Source organism: Aplidium turbinatum, chromosome 17, assembly GCF_918807975.1.
Source record: "Aplidium turbinatum chromosome 17, kaAplTurb1.1, whole genome shotgun sequence".
Classification (NCBI taxonomy): Eukaryota; Metazoa; Chordata; class Ascidiacea; order Aplousobranchia; family Polyclinidae; genus Aplidium; species Aplidium turbinatum.
Window position 1 is genome coordinate 19,778,620 of NC_137488.1, and position 23,303 is coordinate 19,801,922.

Sequence of the window (23,303 nt, forward strand, 5' to 3'; positions counted from 1 at the left end):
AAAACCACTTTTTACGCCAGTCTTTCAAGCGTAGCTTACATGAAGAGCGTTGCACGGTAGAAAAGTTTTATGACGACACATAACATACGTTGACGTACGGTATATAGATGTTGTTTTGCATTTTTTAAGCAAAAAAGAGATTTGCATTTGTAAATGACAAAAAAACGAAAAGGGATATATACAGTAAGAGATCAGATATACAGGACTAAAGGTCTACTGTACAAAGAAATCCAGTATGCAGTTGTAGAAATCACACGTCTTCGAACTTCGTTGAGTGAGAGTTGAAAGAAGCCTGCAGCTAGTTTTAAAATACTATTTGCAGACATTGGTTTTCTAAGCTGGAACAAGGCAGATTAGTTTCAATGTTTATGAAAGTACAATGCTGCGTCTAATGCAACTTTCATTTTTATTTGTTTGTATTGATTTTAACGTCGGCGGAAGATGAATCAGTGCAGAAAAGATCAGTTTAGCCAAGGTTTATGAAGAGAAAGTTGTACGGCTCATGTAAAAAACTTTCGGAAAACTAGTCAATAACTAATGTAGTGTATTTTAATTAAGTTTTATTCGTCACAAGTGCAATATTTACTTGTCAAAAGTGCAATAAAATACTTGTCTTGGATTTGAAAGTTTAGAAACAGCAATATTCGTGGGCGTGTGAGCGTCTAGGACCGAGGATCTATCCTTTCACTACCCTAGATTTACGGTTTTTCCAGACTACACTGGTACAGTGGTACACAGCAGCCAGTCTTTGGTTTTATCATTGAAGACACACAGACCTTCCACTCCGTTAGGTGGTTAAGTGGTTCAAAACTATGTACAGTCAGTTGTATAACCAAGAGGTGAGAGCCCTGGTGCAACGTTTAAAAGGGTGCCGGTTTGACACCGCTAATCAACATGCGAGTGTGTCTTTGTCAAGACACTTAACAGCATATGCGAAGATGGGCACGGAGATTGACTTCCTTGCCTTCCTATCCATTTAATCCAAATCTTCAACCACCAAGCGTAAGCCTAGAATTAAGTTCTGGATAATTTTGCTTTGTTTCCCAATCTCATCATTTTGCAGGCCAGGCCTGTCCGACTTGTGAAAGTACATAGGAGTTCCAAACTCACGTGACAATCTTCGTATTTAATCCATTAATTGAGTGCCATATACAAAGTTCAAAAGAATGTCACTACTTGTGACAGTATCGGAAATGTTACGTAAGATTGAGTCACAATTATCAAAGTGAACTTTTCAAAGTACTGAGGGTAGGAAGGTTTTCTATTACCCAGGCTTAGTAGTCTTTTAGTTTTAGTGTTTTCAAAAAAACACAATGATCTGTAAAACTACATTTAATCCGATCTTGCAAATACATCGTGCAAAAAGTTACTTTTCTGTGTTTTAGGGAGTGAGATTGTGATAATTAATTGACCCCCTCCCCAAGATCTGGCACTGCTTTGCATCATGGGCCAATCCAGCATATGTTTATAGATTCATCTCCTTTTCTTAAAATTTGTAAAAGTCTTCAAAATGCTGCTACGTGCATTTACATCAACCAGAAGTGTTTTCCTTCGTTTTGGGAATTTATGACGACTTTCCCAATTCCCTTTTTCCGGCTATTTTAACATTTGTGACCTCACAAGCATGGCTATGACGCATGCAAAGCTACTAGCTGTTTAGGACAATATCGAATAGTTTCATAGACCATAGTGACATGTTCTTGAGCTGAGAAATATATACGTAGCCTAGTAGTAAACTAGTATTTAAAATTTTAAAACTTAAACAAGACTGCATAGAAACAATTATTTTTTGCTGAAACGAAATGCTTTATAAACATTTATCTGAAAAGAAACGTAAGCAATATGAAGTAAAGAATTTTAACAAACAAAATTACAAATATTGTTGTGTAGACTGTAAGCGGCAACTCGTTTTCGTTTCGAGTTAAAAACAATTTGTGTTCCACACAAACAAAAGAACAATTTTCTTTCTTTGAATTGAACTTAAATTCAGACAAACCATTTTCATCCAAGCAAAGATCGAAACAATTTGAAATTATTTTTGAACTATTTTTATTTTGAAGAGTTGTGTTAAAGAAATGACAGTTAATTATGGTTTTTGCGTTTCGTACGTTGTCATGACATACTTCATAAGAGTAAACAGATACTTTGAAAGTTATGGACTGGCCAATACATTCGAGGTTACTGTAAAGTGCTCAAGGCGTGAAAAGTTAATGAACGTGAAAATTAGAATTACCGTCGCTTTATTAGTGCGCGATCCCCCTCGGTTATCCAGAATCCCTACGGGACCAGGCTGTCTGCCTTACGGACCGGACCCGCGAGGTCTGGTAAATGGTCTGTTCTACTATTAGCTGCTGAGAATCATGCAGAAAAGTAGTACTGCAAAAATTTTGTAAAGTTTATTAAGCAGAAAAATTGAAATATTCAAATATACAAAGCTGAAAATATCGAAAACCAAATGTTTAAATAACGATAATTATTTTAAATACTTTATAGAATTAAGCTATAAGGCTTGCGATTCAAACATTATAAAGCACATGACTCGTCTATTCTTGCATGGGTTAACCATATTGACATGGATTCTTTTTGGATCGGCTCAGACTCTAGACAGTCAAAGTAAGTTACGATACGTTTTAGTAGTTGTCATACTCACTTATTAATCTTAAATGTTTTGTGTTAAGATGACTAAATAAAAAATGCAATAAAAACCGAAAATAGATCATAAGGAATGTTGAGGAAGTGTTTGTTACTGTATATATGGTGCCTAATTTTGTCAAAATATTTGTCGAAAAAAACACGAAAATATTCTTAAGATTTTTTGGCATTTAATACCCACAAATAAAAAATAGCTATTCAATTCAAACTGATTACTTGGTTTACAATGCATTGTCCAATCTGCTTTCAACATTAAAACATATCTGTGTTCGATATTACAGTAGCAGCGAAACAGCTTTAAAAAACAGTCGTTTAAGTTTTATCGTTTGATAAATATTTGATCTGCGTTGTATTCCACGATTTCACGACATTATCGAAGAATTGGAGTTATTTTATTTTATGACGCAGCTGTTTAAATTGTACCCATACGCCACAGTTTGATGACTGCTGCTTTTTATATTTCCTTGTTTGTTGCTTTCTTATAACCAGACAGCAAATCAACCGTTTTTTACCTTAATTCAATCTCTGCAGACGTTGAATCAATGTAAAAACGGTTGATCTGCTCTCTGGGTAAGCATTTCAAACTTAAAAAATATTATTTATCTGAGCCCAACATGCATTGTTTTGCAGCGCATTAACTTATATTTAGACTTCAAGAGACTGCTCAACGGTTTAATATTTGTTACAAATTATTTATTAGCATCCACAAGGAGGTCTTGGGAACCTCACCAAAAAATTTTTGAAAAAAGTACCTTAAAATTGCGCATTCTTAGAGTACTTTCAGCCTAAATCAACAGTTAAACTTTGAACCATTGTCATGTACAGCGCCTAGGAGCATAGTTTGACTGTGGATGTGGCGCTATATAAATATTGTTATTATTATTAAATGATGCCAGTGGCGCGGGAACTATTTTTCTCTAGGGGGGGCTGAAGCTGTCGTAGTGTTGTTAGCTTCTGAGGGGCTTCGCCCCCCAGACCCCCTTACATGGTGCAACATTTAAAAGTGGTAGGCCTACTGGGCAATCGGTCTCCTCCTGTGTAAAAAAAACGACGCTAAGACACACACATTGCAAATTGTAACAAATGAAGAACGGCAAACAGCAAAGCAGCTGTTCAGGAAATTAAAATGAAAGCGAACAAATTAGAAAGTTATATGAAAACGACAGTTAGTGGAAATGAGCTCTCACACGCTTCCGAAGATTGATTTTCGCTCAGGTGTTTTATCTATAAACTGTGTCATGAGTTCTTTGACATCCACAGTGTCCAAAATGTTTTGGTGGACAAGCATCAACGCAACATGAGTACCGTAAGTCGTTTCTGTGTCATTGAGCTTCTCAACCACGTTTTCAGGCGTCTTAGAGCAGAAAAAGAACGTTGTGATGATGCAACCGAAACCGAGAGGCAAAAGCAGAGCTCCACGAATTTTCGCGTTTCTTTGAAAAGATTTAGTGTTTGAGGGTTTAGTTGCAATAGTATCTCAGCAACCTTTTGAACGGAGTTTGCGGTTTTTCCACTTGCAACATCGCTGAGCAAAGTAAGTTCCGTTTTTAGGCGATCTTTTCTGATGGCATTGGGTAAGCTGATCTCAGTATCAGATCTTTCCTTACCGTTTGCACAGATCAAAAGGGTCTTTTCTCTGTTGGCTGCTGTAAACAGATCCGCCTGGTCGAATCTTCGATCAAGCTCAGCTTGAACCAAATCAAGAGCTTCGATGTATTGTCGTTTCTACGCTCCTTCTCCCGCAGACGACAAAGCATCCGATTCCTCTGTGTTTCGAAATCTTGCTGGAGTTTTTCTCACTCGGGGATCCTTTGGCGTCTTTAGGTTATTGACAGACGCAAAGACGTTCACTGCTTCCATAACCTTGGAAACGGATTCATCTTTTCTGAGATTTTTGATCCGTTCGCGGAAAATGGTGATTGATTTCAAAGCTGAAGAAGCAAAGATCTTTGGAGCTGTCTTGCGACGGCTTCTGCAGGCTGAAAAATTTCCCCGTTGCAGGTAATCGCAAAATAAAGTCAAGTCAAGTCAAGTCAAGTCAAGTCAAGTCAATTTATTTTGTTTTAACAGCGCCATATATTAACAAATAATCAGAGTAAAATGTAATTGTCAAAACAATGCATTGTACAAGTGTTGGTTAGATTATGGCGCAATCAGGATGGTAGCGAAAGACCATAAGCAGTCATCTAGTCAGCCACCACCCCATCACAGTAAATCTAACTACACATTCATACACACTAGTGTGCAGAGGCAGGCACACTACTTCATTGAATAAAAAGAGTTCGCCACTGAGATTGAAAAACAACTACTGTTGGTTTGAATCTGCATTCTCAGACTGAGTAAGCCGAGGATGAAGATTCAAACCAACGAGCAACGACCAAGAATTGACCAACCACCAATAATTAGTGATTGTGTGCTATAATAGGCTACAGCACTTGCGAAAGTTTTCCTGAAATAACGAGGAAAAACGTGGAAACCACCACCGAATTGCAACAATTTTTATGTGAAGCATACAAAAACAGGGCAATTTGATACTAATAACTGTAGAGAACAAATATTAATAAGTAGCCTAACTTACGATATGATGATATAGGCCTACTGTAAAGGTAAGTTATCCTTTGTATTGAGCACTTAAGGTACGCATGTATATTCATGTAACAGTTGGTTTTTGAGATTTTTTTTAAAGCAATGGAACGGTAAATCTTTTACATCGTGTGAAATTTCACTCCACACTTGCACACACAAGAAATGGAGTGTTTTTTTGCCAAAGTTTGTTTCAAACCTGGGAAGAAAAAATCTGGTTTTAGCCTTATGTCTTGTATCATGTTGATGTATGTCGTCTAATTTAACAAAGTAGCCAGAGAAACATGCTGGCAAAAAATTATTTTCGTACTTGAACATGAACTGTGCATATGCCAGCTTTGCAAGGTCACTCACTTTTAATACCTGAAATTTGCTGTACATGTAGGTCGTCGAAGTTTTCCTGTCACCAAACAAACACGCTCTAATAAATTTGTTCTGAATCACTTCCACCTTGTGTACTAACGTTTTGTTGGCCCTACCCCAATTAATTATCGAATATTGAAGATTTGATTTAAATAATGAAAAGTAAATTAATCGTAATGTGGATAATGGGACATAGTATCTGATTTTGTAAGCAATGCCACATACTTTACTCAATTTTGTGCAAAGGTCAGAGATATGGGCGTTCCAGTTCAATCTGTGGTCCATCGTTACTCCAAGATATTTTACTTGATCAGTTTTGTTAATGCTTTGGCCGTTTAAGGTGAGAGAGAACGATTTTGCAACAGGAAGATTTCTACAAATGATCATAAAATTAGTTTTAGTGTAATTAATCGATAATTTATTGGTTCTCATCCATACATCAATCTTTTTTATTTCTTCATTGGCTTGTTGTTCTAGGCAAGTCAAATTGTGGTGTGTCATGTTTAGGCTGGTGTCATCCGCAAAAAGAGTGGTCATGAAAGAAGACGCAGTAGGTAGATCGTTCACATATAATAAAAATAACAAAGGACCAAGGACTGACCCTTGGGGGATGCCGCATTTGACCGTCGAAAAGTTTGATGATAATGAGTTAAGTTTGGTGTATTGTTGTCTGTTGGTTAAATAAGACTTCATCAAGTTCCATATTTTTCCACGTAAACCATAACAATATAATTTGTTCAATAAAATTCCATGATCAACAGTGTCAAATGCTTTACTCAAGTCAAGAAAAATGGAGCACGTATAGTTATTGTTATTTAAGTTTTTGAGTAAATGATCATATATGTGAGTTATACTGAGTTCTGTCGAACTCAGTATAACTCACATATATGCCGCGTCGTGCGTGCTTGTTTTACCAAGCCGAATATGTTTGCACGTGTGTCTCCTCTCATTGCACTACGGTATCTTCTGTCATGTCGGTCAGACATGACAAAGCAATATGCCAATATCATGCATTATTGTAATGTTCAGAAGTACGCATGAAATGTAAATATTGCAGAATGATGTCCAGTAAACGATGGACCGCCGTGTTAGTAGGGAAGGTGGCTAGCACCGCCACTGAGAGGTAGCCTATAGCTCCCTGTGATTGACGACTCTTTATTGCAAATGATGAGCGCGACACGTAACATGAACTCGATTCATCGTAGCAATTATTGTTGGAAAAAATTTCTGAAATTATGTTATGTAGGCCTACCTTAAATTGTCAGAATTTTCTAGGGGGGGCTGAAGTAATTATAAAAAATTCCAGGGGGGGCTGAATTTTCTCTAGGGGGGGCTGCAGCCCCTTGAGCACCCCTACTTCCCGCGCCCCTGAATGATGCTGTAACAGAGTGTGAAATGTTCATTTAAAACATTTGGCAGTGGAGGGATTGGTCTCTTTGCCTTCTTGACTACGCCCCTGTACACAGCTATGGAATTCCTGATATAAATGAATTGCGGCTTTTTTTACAAATACCAAAACATTGATCACTCTATCAATTCTGGTTGGAAAAACATTGATTAATTATTATTATCCTTAGTTATTATTACTGATTGCTGTAAAGTTAGTGATAATTTGTTTTGTGGTCAAAGGATTTTCACTTGAACGAGTGCCAAAATATGACTGTGACAAAATTCTTGGAAATACTGATGGAAAATAATATCAAGCATTTTTTATCTTATTGCAAAGTCTTGACTAGGAAAAATATATATGATCCATCAACGATCCAGATACGTGTCTTTTTTTGCAGGTTTTCCACCAAACTGCAAGAACTTTGTCATTTCACCGAGTTATCTTGAAGTTACTATCGGTTGGCCCCATAAGCTTCTTTTCACTTCTTTCACAGAAGGTGTTGACGTGGATTCTTGGTATGATATCCAGTATCCTGAAGACTCCGAGTATCTAGAAAGCGATGAAGTAATCGTGGTAAAAAGGCATTTCCTCTCCTTGTTGTGGTTCTAGTCATTCTCAATTCAAACTGTTTCAATCATTTTGTTTGATTTGTAATCAATCGTTCATTGGTTCGAATCTCACCAAAAGCGTGGCTTTGTTAAACAATAAATCGGGACTTTTAAAAGGTTAAAGGTTTTAAAAGAGTCCACAGGTTTAATACCTCTTTGGGAGGAATTTTAACTGCAGAAAAGTTAAGAACCGCTGTTGTATGATATTATTTGCTTCAATGCTACAACACCCCGAAAGAAGTGTGTTATTTCTACATTAATTGTGAAAAGTTGGAGACCGGGTTACCGGGTATTCAATATTCATATAACTCAGGGGTTCCCAACCTTTTTTAGACCATGCCCCCCTTTGAAAAATTTGAAAAATCAATGGCCCCCTTATTTTTTTAACCTTTTGAAAAAATTAAGAAACGTCATTTCAATTAAAAAGCTTGTTTATACAGTAACAGGTTAAGACCATTTCGTGAAGATTTGGGAAAAATGTAGCCTACTAGTATTTTTATTAAATTTTAATTTATTTCTTTTGTTATATAGTGTTGGAGTGGACTTAGAGATGATAAATTTAAAAAAATATAATTTTTTAAATTTTTTCATGGCCCCCTTGAAAAAGACTCATGGCCCACTAATGGGCCATGGCCCCCTGGTTGGAAACCCCTAATATAACTGATCAGTTTCACATTGATTCATGTTCTTATCGGTTTTTCATCAGTTTTATATTAAATATGTTTATTTTTCATCCAGTGCGAAGTTTGGAGTGAAAACCGCACTTTGCTCTTCAATGAAACTGCCACTATAGAAGACTTGAGTGACAACGGAGTTGGTTACGTGCTTGATGATTTCCAACAAGATTCTCCGACCAATTTTACTCTGGCTCTATACGTAAGTATACGCTTGATCAACTTGTATCAACTTTTTTATTATTTTTTGCTTTACTTTTGTTGATAACTAGTTTTCTTTTTTCCTCTTTTTTTGTTTTGTGTTTTTCCGTGTTATTGTACTTTTTTCATATTTATTGTACAAAGTAAAATATTTCATGTGAGGATACCTTGACTTGGATAACCGCATATTTTTTGGTGCCCCATGGTGCAGCTTCCATACCAATAAAAGTAATACATTATATTTTTGCTATTGAACATCGAAATAAATTCGGGGCTGATTGAGTGATTGTTGGTAATAGAGACTGTGTGAGAGGTTGCATAATATGTTAACCGAATGGTTGTTTGTCGTTTTGCCTAGAGAATGTCACATTTGCTTCAGACTTAGCTCAAACAAACTGGTCTGTACTGTATAGCTGTGCCCTACTTACTGTAATGTTGCACGTATGCAATAAATATAAGCTATTTATCAACACCTGGCAGAACACTACAAAAAGTTTCTCCTAGAGAAAGCATAAAGTCAAATGAATGCCATCCAGGAAGCCTTAATAGTGTCTACAGTGTACTTTGTCCAACATTCACAGACGGTTAGGGTTTGTTGAATGATAGTAACACCAGGGTTGCATTTCTTTTAATTTGTTAGAAACTTTTGCTGTTTCATTTTGCCTCGCTTTGCTTTTTTCCTTTTTGAATTTATTTAAGCGTCTCACATTTTACTAAAAATTCCTGCAGGTGCCAAGAGTAGGCAGTTGTCTTTCATCAAACATCCGACTTAATGTAACCCCTTTCCATCAAAAAACTTGCCAAGACATTCTATTCGATTCAGATCTTCAACTGCCAGATTTGACAGGAAGTGTAGGAAGCTACAAAACGCCATTCTGTGACGGTAAGTCATGAAGGGCATAAATGAAAACTGCTTAAGGCTTATGACATTGCTTTCTATGGCCTTCCGTATATTCTTCATAGTCTACATTAAGGGTTTATGCTGTAAAATTGCTTTACACTAGTCACGCCTAGCAGTACGAAGGCAAAGTCTACATTTGAGGTTCTTTATTCTTGTTTATTCTCGCAGATTTTTTTCAGATGAATTTTTAGACATTTATCATACTGTATATTGCGTGTATCTTTCCTCTTTTTGTAAATTTACCACTTTGATGGCTAAAAACTGACAACCAGATTAAGTTTTCTTCCAGTGAAAAACGTTTGTCGGAGTGTGGCAGTATTTTTAAGTAAAGATGAAAAGAAAGTTTTTGCTTTTATCTTATTTTTTAAAAACTTTCCAGCTCGAGAATTTCTTCTCCAACGAGGAGCACAGATAAAGTGGGAACGAAACTGCTCGAGTCTTCCGGAAGGCATCGTTTTGGAAGAACAAAGCCCTAGTCGAGTAAGCTTTTTGTGACGTCAACCTGCTAATTGTGACGCAAGCACACATCCTCAGAATACCCTGGTTTCCACTTATGGTTGTGCTTGAATTTAATGTTCTACTAACCAAATGGTGAAACAATTATGGATCAATAAGTTTCTGTGGATCCCCTACAATGGGAAACTCGGGCAAGTTATAGCCGATGAGATGACCAGCAAAGATTTTATCAAATAATTTCTTACGTTTTTCTGGTAACTGAAAGCTGGGCTACCACAAGACGTTGAAAATGACAACCAACTTCATTTCTGACGTTTTGTCAGTTCAGTTAAGTTTATTTTTTGTTTTGTTGGCGAAAAACAAAGACACAAAAAGCAAAAAGACAATAAACACAAATAATTCGCACAACAAGGATCGCAGCGAAAGACCAAAAGGTCACCAAAGTCAGCTGCCACCCAAACATTTAAACAAAAGACCCAAAATTAAGAACATTAACACATACGGTATATAATATATAGCACAATACCAGCACTTTAATTTGTAAAAATTAACAATGGAATTAACAATACATTAACAATGGAATAACACAGGGCAACTTAAAAAAAACATTGTGTAGAGAAATAAGCGGATGATACGTTTCAGGAGTGATCATTGTACAAATTCTTTAATAAACATTTATATTTAAATTTAAAAACATTGTAAGACTTTTCTTTTATTTCTTTTGGTACTTGATTCCATAGTTTCACTCCATTAAAACATAGCATCTTCTTACCAGAGTTTGACGTTGTAGAAGGCAAATATAAATCATTTTTTTGGTTCTGACGGGTTTTATGATGGTGAATTTCATTTACAATGTCAGTCAGCACGATTGTCAGTCAGTCAGCATTTACATGTCAGCATTTACATGTCAGTCAGCACGATTGATTCTATCAAAGAGAATCAAACAAGTAAAACAATCAGCTATTAACATCATAAATAATCGAATAATAAATTCTAATATTCTAATAATATTAATTCTATATATATATCAAACGTACTTCATTTTCGGAATCCCCCCTCAAAACCTCTCTTATCTTTGTTGCACCAAAAATCGTGTTGACCAGTGTTATTGCTCTGGTGGTCGAATCTTTGAACATTTATTCATGTCATAATACAGCCACTTGCTCGCAGTGGGCGTCGAACTGAGGTCCTTTCGAGTGTTAGATCCTTCCACCATTCGGCTGAGCATACGTTTGTTCGAATGTCAGCAATGTAACTTCGGTGTCATAAGCCAGTGCTAGGAGCCTTGGTGTGATACTCGAAAGGACGCAGGTTCGACACCGCTCAAGAGCATACGGTTATAGCTTTGGCAGGACAAAGGCATGGTAAAGATGGACATGAAGACTTGCTGGTCTTCCCGTTCATCTTAATCTTCGATCGCCGAATGTAAGCCGTGATACGACAACAAACAAACAATGTAAACGTCTGGTGTTTTACAGCTTCGCTTTTTCAATCTGAGTTTTGACCAAGCTGGAATCTACGATTGCTCAATAACCTACAAAGGAATGACTCGATACATCTCGACACAACGTGTCTGCGTTCAACGTGAGATTATTTGTCATAAATATCATTTGTGATGGAACTAAACCTTTTTGTCAGATCACATTTAGCCAAAGTGAAGTCACAGGCAGTGCTATGCTAGCACCATCTCTCCCCTATGGATTTTATTGATTTAAAACGAATGAAAAAATATTAGCCACGTTATGTGCTTTTTCAAAGTGATGCAACTTTATAAAACGTTGGTCATGAATTCCATCTCTTCAAAAACGTGACTGTGTTCTGCAGAGCTTTCATCTCCAACAATTACTAATTTTCGTTCTACGGCTGATATCAGTAAGGCGCTGTGAACAGGTCCATTTTCAGAGGATAGTTTAGGCCCGGTACTAATGGCACCAACAAATTTATTGTTTAAATAATTTTAACTTGTTTTTGGTCAAAGACAGCATGATAGAGATTCATTGGTGTGGTTTGTGATTCAAAATCTAACGTGGGAAATTGTGTCTCAAATGCATCTGACACTTGATCAGTTTTGTTCAATCACTTTTACAGGAAATACAGATTTGGCTAATTAGTCTTTTGAAACAACCAGAACTAACAAACTTTTTTGCTGTTGAGCAATTGGTTGTCTACCCTGCTTTACGCTAATGGGGTAAACATTTAGGGTTAAAATAGACAATGGGGTTATCCGGTTCTAAGGAATCTAAATGAACCACAGTCGTTGTGCGTGTCATAATACATGATCATGTTATTTTTAAATTAAATTTAGAGCATTGTGCCAAAAACACAATTAAAGTTTTGTTAAACATCGAGATGTCTTTTTATGCTCAGCGGCTAGCCGTGTAGTTAATATGGGTCAATAGACTGTTCCATAACTAAACAAAAATAGAGTTTCCTTGCAGTGCAGCTGCTTCTGTAATTCAGATGCAGTTTAAAGGCTTCTACTCAATAGAATCTGCAGCCGACAACACAAAAATAGGGTAAACAAATCGTTTTTATTTCATAACAATGGTGTTGCAGATAAGCGTGTTGTACAAGTCACTCCAATTCTTTCTTGCAAGAGCTCTGTTGTTGAAAAGAATATTGGCAAAGACGCCACCTTTTTCTGCCAAGGAAGCTTAGGACTAGGTGAAGCCCCACCTGACCATGCTTTTAACTTCCAGTGGAGAAAAGTAAGTCTTGATGTCAAAGATATGTAAACTTTCAAATGAAGTTTAATGTTTTTTTTTGACAAGGCCATATGCTACCATAGTTACCGTACGCATGACATGTTTGTGATTATGTAGGTACCTGTTGTGTTCATAACAGTGGTCTCACTGATCATGCAATTGGATTGTATTGTTTAAAAACACATAGGGTTTGTTTCTTTAAATGGTCACAATGCTCACTTATTGCGCAATTGCAACCATGTATTACTTTATAGTCACTCCTCAAAGGAGAAGCTCACACGCCCGGCTCTGATTTCTCCCAGGAAGACAGGACATTGGCGTACGCTATACCAAATACTATAAAAATAAATAAATTTAAAACTATTTCTTTCGTTGACTTTCTATATTTGCGACTTCAGGTGCTGCAGTACGGAAACGTATCGGAGATTACAAGATGTCCGGTCTCAAGCAAATTTTCCAAGAAACATGTGTCATGTTACTAGTGAGTGTGTTTACTTTCACAACAAAATTCATGGACGTTTGACGTAAATGTGCTGTGGCGTTCCTTCCCTAGGAAGCCATCGCGAAATATTTCTTTACAACCCTTTTTTGATGACGTAGGGAAAACTTAATATAATAGAGAAGCAAGGCACGGCCTCCATATACTTTTGAAGTTAAAACCACCTCCTTGAAATACGAATGAGAATAAACTTCTAGTTGCTTCTTGTCAAGACATGATAATATTATTTTCTCTAAGCAGACAATATTAATTAGATATGTCTAGATAGTTTTTAACAAAGCGAATTCATTGTTTTTGTTACAGCGAAAGAGCAGAACCTGCTTGCTATCTCCACATTGCAAGCAAGGAGGAAAGAGAGATACCTGTTGCCTCTTTTCCATTTGTCTTTACAATACAGTGAGTTTGTGCCAGTCAACTTAACAATAAAACTTAGTTGTATAGTCACAGCGCACGTGATAAGGAAACTGTTCAGCTCTTTGTTCATAAAAGTGTGTTTTGTTGGTCATATGGTTCAGTTTATTTGTTTTGTTGGCGTAAAAACAAAATTATAAAAAACACAATAAAGACAAATAATTCGCACAACAAGGATGGCAGCGAAAGATATTTGATCGCTGTGACAGGAAGAATGATTTTTCTATACCATCAACATATAACTGATTATAAAGTCCAGAGCGTTGAGATGAAAATTTGGATTCCCTACAAATGAGACCCTCGAGTTTAAAACCAAGACACTCCCAAGAAAAACGCAACATCTCCGCAATAATACTCGGTGGTTTCTTTAAGTTTCCTGCTCCTTTAGAAAGATTATGGGCCTTAAAATTATCCCGGTTCAAAAGTAGCCTACTCCTAGACACCCTTGTTAAAATTATTTAAACAAATGGCAGAAAACCAACAACAACTTGAACCTGTTCTGTCTTTAGTTTTGTCATTTGAGGAATGCCTTCCACCCACGTCGTTTGTTGTTCATCAACTGTTCATCATAATGATAATAATGTTATGGTTTTATTTATTGTCGCTCTACAACAGCTAAGGTCTTTGAGAGACAGCAGGGCTCATTTTTATTTTATATTAGGTTTGCGATGTTACCACATTATTACCAAACTTATTCTCTTCACGCGTTATACAAGAAAGAGCATTATCGGTATCGTTTTTTAAAGCTTTCGGTATGACCCGACCTGGGATCGATCCCAAATCTACCAGTACCAGAGCCGAAGTCGATAACCACTCGGCCACTAAGATCGTAACTGTTTGTTCATTGTATATTTGTTTGTCATTCAGCAACCTCACAGATGATGATTATGGAGTTTACGTGTTTGAGCTGATCAGTGAAGCACGCGGGAAGCCTTATGTCAACGCGTCAGTGATCGTGCGGAGGAATCCTAATCCTGGCTTGCAGGAATTTGCGGCCATTATTGGAGTGTGCATCGGTATCATCTGCACGACATTAATTTTTGTCGCAGTGATTGGCTACAACTGGCTATACGTCAAAATATATTGGAAACGCTACTTTGGAACATATATCTCAGGTAACATTTGTCATATTATTTTGGTGTTTTGGAACTACGTTTGATGCAACGATAGACAACGGCAAATAGATGTTGCTAAACTTCTTTACTTATCACTTATTTCAGAAACAACTATTTCCTTATTTTGGTTGGAAGTTGGAAAATGTCATAAAGATAGTTTTGTGAATATTCTAGAATTGAGATTGACTTAAACGTCGGATCTACAGCACATATAAATTTTGAGTCTGCTCATCTTCAATTGGGACTTTCGAATGGTTGCTTGGAGAAATAAACTACGCTAGGTCGGACGCTCTTAAAGCAAGCCAACACTTGTTTGTGCCATTGCCAGAAATAAATCTTCTGTAAATGTCGCATCTGCACGTGTTATCAATAATCTGAATAAACCTTATTACGTTGTTTCTATGTAAATTGCCGCACCATTCTGCAACCAGTCCTTTTATAGTCTAAAACCACAAACAGCATTTTAAACCTGCGCAATTCAATTATTATTATTGCTAGTGTAAAGCAGTATATGTTGGTGCCGCAATTTGAGACGAGCTAATTTAAAGATTTAAAATATTAATGTGACTATTTAATCTGCAGAGGAGATTTATTGAAGTCAACAAGCCTTGCGCAAGAAACCATTAAATGTTACTGACAGACTCTCATTCTTTAATACTCAATTAATATTTAAAATGCAATGTATTTACTTGAGTAAAATTGTTTATGCTGACCAATTACTTGGAAGGCGGTCGTGAAGTTTTGCACGTACTCGCAATGCTGAAAGTGACGCATCGAAAAACTCGTTGTTAATATCATAGACAGCAAAATCTGCCATTTTTACATTGATTCAACGTCAACGTCTAGACGTCGAATCAATGTAAAAATGACGAATTTTACTGTTTGGGTATAGGAAGCTTTTAAAAATCTCTAGCCTACTTTCAAAAATTGTTCAGATGACAAAATGTATGGAGCCTCCCTCTGCTATAATTTCTCGCACGATATTGACGGATTCGCGCAAAAAGATGCAAAAGCGTCCATTACAATGGTTCGGAATGTTCTCGAAGGAATGGGCTACAATGTATACGATGAAAGGAAAGATGGGTTTATTGAAGAAGGTGATGAGTTTGCTTTATAAAACATCACTTTTAAACATTTATGGATGTCTATAAAGACCAGTTGCTACAAATTGTTTATACTGTTTTGTAGTGCCAGAATTTTCACACTGATCAGATATTTTTAAATCACATGTTGCTTAAATGCAGTAGTCCCCGCTTATTAAGTCCAATTTTGTCCGGCCCGAAATTACTGAATGTATAGGAGTGTCAGAGAATTGTCTCCCGCTTAGTAGGCCTAAACGCTTAACAAATCCAAAATTGTCCAGTCCAGAGTTGGGCTTAATAAACGGGGACTATTGTGATTCAATCGTTTTCTTCAATATCTCAAAGCTTGTGTCTTTCAACAGTATGGATGATTAGACTCACTAGAGATAGTGTAACCAGTTGAAGGTTTTTTGTTCAATTCCATGTCAGGATGGGACACAGAGCTTGTGGAGTATGCATCTGCGCGTATTTGCCTTTTTAAGAATCTTATTTAGGCATTGAGAGATTAATCTATTCAGTTCATTTGCAACTGACTGCTTAGTGCAGCCCTGAAAGCAATTTATTTAAGGTGCAGTACGACAAACAAACCTTACTTCGCAATGTAGATATTAAAGACTTGTTTCAGCCTGATGCTGCGAGTTTGCAGTGGTAATAGCGATATACACTGTAACTTTGGGAACACAGTTCCCTAATCGTATGCTATGACGAATGATGTTGAAGTCAGTGAGTCGTTGTTTCATGCGGCTATTTCCAATATCTACATTGTGAAGTAAGCAGCGATCATGCTGCTAAAAGCGGAACTCAATCTTGCAAAACAAACTTTATTTTTGAATTTGTAGGCAAAGCGGAAAACATCCAACAATCAATCAAGCAATCCCATAGAGTTGTCATATTACTGAGTTTAGATTTGATCAAAGATGGATGGGGAATGTCAGCTGTGCAAACGGTAAGCGATCTAAGTATTGAGTTACTCAACGAAATTCAATACTACCCATAAAATCTTTGCAATCTCACCTTAAAGTGAAATCATCAGAAGGTTTTCATCAAATCTTTATCAGTTCTGTATGAATATACACCTAGATATCTGACAGTGGGTAAGATAGGCCGTCAAAGTATCTTGGACCGAAGTGATCACACTGGCTTGATTCATTTCACATGGCTTTTACTTGGTATTGAGCTCTTCATGTTAGTGTTGATATATTTACTGTATTGATGGCCTATCAAATCAGAGTGAATGGGGATTATACAACAATGCAACCTCTACTTTTTATAGAACTTTTCTATGCATAAGAGAGTGAGAGAGATGTCTGTTTCACTTTCCTTTCAAATACAAGTCGATAAAGAAAACACTTACACAAAATTAACAGTAAACAGCAATAGAAAAGTCTGGCAACGCCGATTGACTTAGCGGTTTATCATTCAATATGCTGCTTGACTTCAGGCTTTTCACGTTGCAGCGTTAGGCATTTTAAATTTTACCCCATGGCTTAAGCCACGTATGAGACACCACATCGTGCGGTATCTCGCAGGGACTGCAGCCAGTACTATGGAGCTTCTTTATACTGAGAATATGTACAGTACAACATAGCCTATAATCACTACTTAGCAAACTAATTTGTTGCAGCACGGTATGGCCTCAGTTCAGTTTTGTAACCCTAAGAAGGGTCGTAAGCATTTCACTCTAAACCAGGTTTCTGCTCATTATCATGAGATAAATTAAGGGCTATAGTCGAAGGAGCGCAACTCTGCAATTGACGACATGCCTTTAAATGTCTTGCCACAGACGCAGGTACATGCTCTTGAGAGGTGTCGAACCGGCGGCCTTACAAACGACGAACCATGGCTTTTACCACTCGGCTATGCAGCTGGTGGCCTACCATTAAAATGTATATCACATCTCACCATGTTCATTGCTGGATTATTTCAACGGTTAAGCTTCTTTTATTACTTTTGTGGTCCTTTCAAATTTACAATAAGCCAAGAACAGATGCTACAAGGTTGCCATCTCAGTTCATATTAACCTCATGTTTTCGTTTCCTTCATGCTTAATATGTTGCGAATTAACAAGACATGGATAACAGCCATTTTTTGTATTTTTGTTCTATCTTGAAGTTGCAACGAAAATAAATTTACTCCTCGTAAAACTGAGACTTAATCCAAATCTTAGACTTGGTCTTTTTGTAGTTGTAAAATGCGTACTTTCCATCAAATTTGCAACAAGATATACCGATTGGGTTACAAATAAACACTGAGACATTCCACGACAGTAAGAACCCTGGCAAGATTTACGAGTTCAGCATGTGTAGTCTATCAAAGCCCACACCAGCGTGATGCATAGGACGAAGGGAACGGAAATGTACCCTGTCAGATTTAAATAACTGATTTACTTGTTCAGGGTTTCAACGAGATGATCCAATCTGGCTCCAAGTTGATATTCATTTTGCTTCCTGGGATGAAGGAGTATTTGAAGCAACATCAACATGATAAAGACGAAAGCATCAAAAACGCTTGCTTGCTGATTAATAGAGCGATGAAGGTAATAATAATAATAATCATGTTTTACTTGTGCCCATTGCGATAACATACGGTACACTGCGATCACAGATGCGATACAAGAGACTACAGGAAGCAGCGAAGTGACATATAATCTTCGGGTCAGCGGTTCCCTTTATTTTGGCTTGCCATTAAGTGTCTTTGCCGAGACACAGCCGCGTGCTCTGGAGCGGTGTCGAACCCACGTCCTTTCGAACGTCTCGCAGATGTTCTCACCACTCGGCTACGCAGCCGACATGTAAATATATAGAAGCTAACAAGATTACATGAGTCTTCAGCCTTCGCCACCAATTCTCGACATGGCCAGCACATATTCCACCCTGAAGATGCATTAGAAATTTCTAATACAGTAGTCTCCGCTTATTAAGTCCACAGTTAATAGACCCACTCGCTTAATAAGCCCAAAGTTGTCCAGTTTTTCGGTGGGCTTAATAAACGGGGACTACTGTGATAAGAATCATTATTAGTATTAATTTCATGTTTTTGACAATGTAAATTATTATCACTTATGAAGTTATTCTTTCTGATTAGAAAGGATGAAAGGAGTGACGTTGGTTTTGAAGCAATTTAAGTTTTTTTTCCATAGAGAAATTAAACAAAGTAACTTTAGCGGGTTTAACATGATGTATTACATACACAAATATAACATAATTAAAAATAAAATCTAACGTTTTCGACACGTAGGCTACGTGTGTCCTCATTAGGAATTAAATATCTGCAATATACATAAAATGAAAATTTTAAGGTAAATTTGACTTTGCACTATGACTGTAACTGTGTACTAACGACACTCCAGACTGACAAGCACAAACTGAACAAGTGATACAGGAATGATTACAAGTAAATTATACGGTGGAAAACAGATCACATGAGGTGTAAACTACAGGCATTTGACAAACAATTAGGAAAGGCTTCCATGATCTTAGTCTGAAATTCAGACTGTACCGTACTTGTGAAATTGATCTTAGTCTGAAATTAAATCTTAAATTAGATCTTTGTCTGAAAACATGATCTTAGTCTGAAAACATGATCTTAGTCTGAAATTCAGACCGTACCGTACGTACTGAAATTCAGACCGTAATAATCCGTCTCTCAACCGGCAGTTATTCGCCTGTGGTTCATCGTTCTTTTTGTGTGTGTTCTAATTGTTTGTCAAATGCCTGTCAGTTTACAGTACATCTCATGTGATCTGTTTTCCACCGTATAATTTACTTTTAATCATTCCTGTATCACTTGTTCAGTTTGTGCTTGTCAGTCTGGAGTGTCGTTAGTATACAGTTACAGTTATAGTGCGAAGTCAAATTTACCTTACAATTTTCATATTATGTATATTGCAGATATGTAATTCCTGATGAGGACACACGTACGTGTCGAAAACGTTAGAGTTTATTTTTAATTATGTTATATTTGTGTATGTAATACATCATGTTAAACCCGCTAAAGTTACTTTGTTTTATTTTTCTATGATTCAACAAAGCAAACTCTCTACCAAAGCTTTAAGTTTTTTTGTTGAAAGCAAGCTTGTAGCAATGCATAATAAAGTTGTCAAATTGGCAATTGACTCTTCTAATTTACGCAGAAAAGCGGAGCTGCGCATCCCGAAGTGTAATGTCCCTAAACTTACTCTTGTAGTTTTTCCGCCATAGCAATTGATACTTCTTCTCTTAAAGTGCTGCGACCGTGCCATATTTTAAACTGATTGTCCTGCTTTGGTATCATGTACGCTATAACGTCCGAGTTTTGTCGCTTCTACCTTTTTCTGGACCTCTGCTATGTTTGTCATATATTGTTTTTTCGTTGTGATGGTCAGAAATAAAAACAAACTGAACTGATCTTTTAACGGTAATAAGTGTTGCTTTGTATTAATCATTGTAGAAATAAACTTTCTTCCAAATAATTGTTTTTTTTGCTTTTTAGCTCAACTACGTCATCTCGTGGTCAAACAAGAAACACTTCAACAAGGTTCGATTTCACTTCCAAATGGAAGACGCAATGCCCAAGCTGACGTCACAGAAGACGTCATCAGCTGAAAAAGATTACGTAGACTTGGAGAAGCATGACTACCACCGTTGTATCAGCAATGAGACGACCATGACAGATCTAGACGTTCCCAGTGAGCGATGAATGCTTTTCTAAGTTACTTCCTTGGGCAGAAAAAAATGCTGCTACTTTAAATTGACTCAAAACTACTGTAGCCTACGAAAATAGATGGCTTAAACACCGTACACAAGCCTTCAGAACTGAAGGCTGAAGTTGATTGCAGATAAAAGTGTGCTTGGGTTTCACATCTGCCTGAAATACTTCTTGCAGTGTATTTAGTGTTAAATTGTTTCAGTGGAGTGTTTTTTCGTCTTGCGATCTGAATATTAGCATTTTGTTAGTTGATGATAGAGAAAAGATAATAATTTACTTCCTTCCTCTGCATTATTAAAGTTTCCTTGAAATATCAAGGCGGTTTTGTTCTGCTGGTTAATTTCTGCAACGATGATGGGTACAAAAACAGTTACGTATGGGTGAAAAAATTACTACGGTTTTAAATTGATTTGTACTCGTAGCAACAGCTAACATAAATATCTAGTTGTAACCAGCTCTTGTACAATTGCCACCGTAAGTAAACAAACGTGGAGCATTCTTTCACGACCTCCTGCAAAAGAACAAAGTGTTTTGATGAAATCATCGCTATTTTTGCAATCTCAATTGTTACAAAAAACTTTTAATTTAAATTTCATTACAGGATTTCAAGGAATGCTTGAGAGCGTTTCCGAGAACGACGATGACGTAACAAGCACCCGCGCGTGACGTAATAATTGATATTGACTTCTACCGCTGGCAACTCATGAAACAAGCGCGAAGAACAGTGGGATTCTCCAGTTGCGCCTATGCTTCTTTTCAGACGAACTTCACCGTGAAGACTCGCTTGTCTACTATTGCTTACAAAGATGCATCTAATGGCGAAAGAATCTTAGAAATCTTGAAGAGGAGTTAGTTCATCACACTGATGAAATTCTAGAACTGATCACACTAATGATTGTCTTGAACTAATCCCACTGATGATTGTGTAAAACTGATCACACTGATGAAGTTCTAGAGCTGATCACATTAATACATTTCTGGAGTTGATCACACCAATCATCCTTTGGAGTTGATAAGATTTAATTTGGAACCAGGTCACATATGAAGACGCGCTGAGACGACAATCAACACCTGAGTTTGCTGGAATGTGAACACATTGAACACTTTTGTATAGTATCGAAGACTATCGACAATTCCAGCGAGTGTACATTGCATTAGATTTACACATGATTTTCCAAAATATTTGTCTGATTTATATTGTCGTATAGTTTTACGTCGTTTGTCAAAGCTGCTGTTTGTTTATTATTTTTTTTAGCAATTTCGTCTCTTTCCCAGACTCTAGCGTTAAGAGCTCTAGAATTGCAATCAACTGCCAGGATTTTTGAAGGAGTTCTTCTCGTCGTATCCCCCCGACATCGAGAGCAGAGTGCTCGGTGGTCGCGAACAACGTCGGGAAAGAACCTAAGCCCACTCCTCTGCTGAGTATGCCTACCAAGCAGGAACGGAGGTTCAGCATCATTTTTAAAAGATCCTTGGTATGACCCAATGGGGAATCAAACCCACATCCATCGATGCAGAGTCGAGTACTCAAACTACCGGTCATTGTACCGGTTGGAGAGCCAGCTGCTGTTTGATTCCTGTCTACCGATCGATAGTGTCAATGTCCAAGAGCCAATTCACCTTCAAGTTATTTATTTCTTTGCCCACTTTGTTTGTGCAGTCCATTTTGTACTAATATTAGCACAAAATACGTACGACCATTCAATCTTGTTGTTTATTGACTTTTATAGTTAAAATGCATTCCTTTAAAAAAAAAATCTGAATTAGGACGCTTTCAATATCGTTGAAAATGAAAACAGTTTAGTTTTCGAAACATTTGCTTATGAGCTCAGCATCGACATTTTTGGCTCTTTATTTTTTAATTCGTTTTGTTTTAACAATAAAATGATTTTAAACAGTTTTAATGTGGACACGTCAAAATGAAAGAGCAAAAAAGACAATTTTCTTGAGTTTTATATTCTTAGTTTTTATTCCTCAATTTTTTATTGCTGCTCGGCCGATTGTCACGTTCCAAGAACTAATAATTTCATCAGATACTTTTGTTAGTTTTCGTGGTTTCTTAAATATAGCAAACAAAGCTTCAATTAAATCTTCTTCCGTGTGAGACAGGAATGTTGAGATTTCAGGTCAGTTGATGAAAAGCCAGTTGAATGTAGCTTTGTCCAGTTTTGCTATGCAATGCATTCCATTTGGTGCCTTGTAAATGGGTCATTCAAGAAAGACATGGTCAGTAGTTTTTTTCTCCGCGCCGCACACTAGCAGGTCGATGAGGGAGCCAGACTCCACTTGTACATATTATATAGTCCGTCTTGCTTGCAAGCTATGGATTTCCCACTCCTGTGCTAGACAGATGTGGCAAGAAATAAAGTAAATGCCATTGTTTATAAAGAAAACACTTTAATCAAGATGAGCCAAATAGTTGAGAGCCATACTATGCCCTTAAGTTCCCCAGCCAGCAAATCAGTCCTTTCCTTTACTGGGATTCAACATCTGAAGCCAACAAATCAGTTCAACGTCTGCAGACGTTGAATCAATGTAAAAAAGTACTGACTTGCTGGCTGGGTTATTTCTGGAAACGTTTCGTTGTTGATGGTGTTGATAACCTACAGGTCATACGTCATCGCAAGACGTCCTGTTATTACGTCGTCAATTCAAAGAAACCGGTGGCATTATGTATCAACAATGCGAGTGCACGATGCAATGCGTAGGGAAAATGACTGAAATCACGTCTCTGTTATTGCATTACTTTGAATAGATGTAACGTTGCAAACTGTTAAAATGATGTATGCTATCAATCCGCTAATTTAAACTTTTTTGTGAATTGGTGAAAGCGCGATTGACGCGGTTATCAACTGACGCGCCCCGTCATAATGATTAGGTGGATGTGTAGCTGGAAGCCTGGAACTAGGTGGGAAGATTGAATCAGATTAAATTGTTGCTTCAGTGCTTAGATCACATCTCGCAGTGATTGGTGGTT

General features: G+C 37.1%; 1 protein-coding gene across 1 annotated transcript; it reads left to right on the top strand.

Moving 5' to 3' along the window:
• Nucleotides 1-2,499: 2,499 nt before the first annotated feature.
• Nucleotides 2,500-22,402, top strand: LOC145786626 (interleukin-1 receptor type 1-like). Its single transcript, XM_082598316.1, has 15 exons — nucleotides 2,500-2,613; nucleotides 7,386-7,561; nucleotides 8,335-8,472; nucleotides 9,201-9,354; nucleotides 9,752-9,852; nucleotides 11,307-11,412; nucleotides 12,385-12,536; nucleotides 12,932-13,014; nucleotides 13,336-13,428; nucleotides 14,311-14,558; nucleotides 15,494-15,655; nucleotides 16,480-16,586; nucleotides 18,036-18,176; nucleotides 20,111-20,306; nucleotides 20,928-22,402. The coding sequence occupies exons 1-15, from the start codon at nucleotides 2,535-2,537 to the stop codon at nucleotides 20,990-20,992; spliced, it is 2,001 nt and encodes a 666-aa protein (XP_082454442.1). The 5' UTR covers nucleotides 2,500-2,534; the 3' UTR covers nucleotides 20,993-22,402.
• The last annotated feature ends 901 nt before the right edge of the window (nucleotides 22,403-23,303 follow it).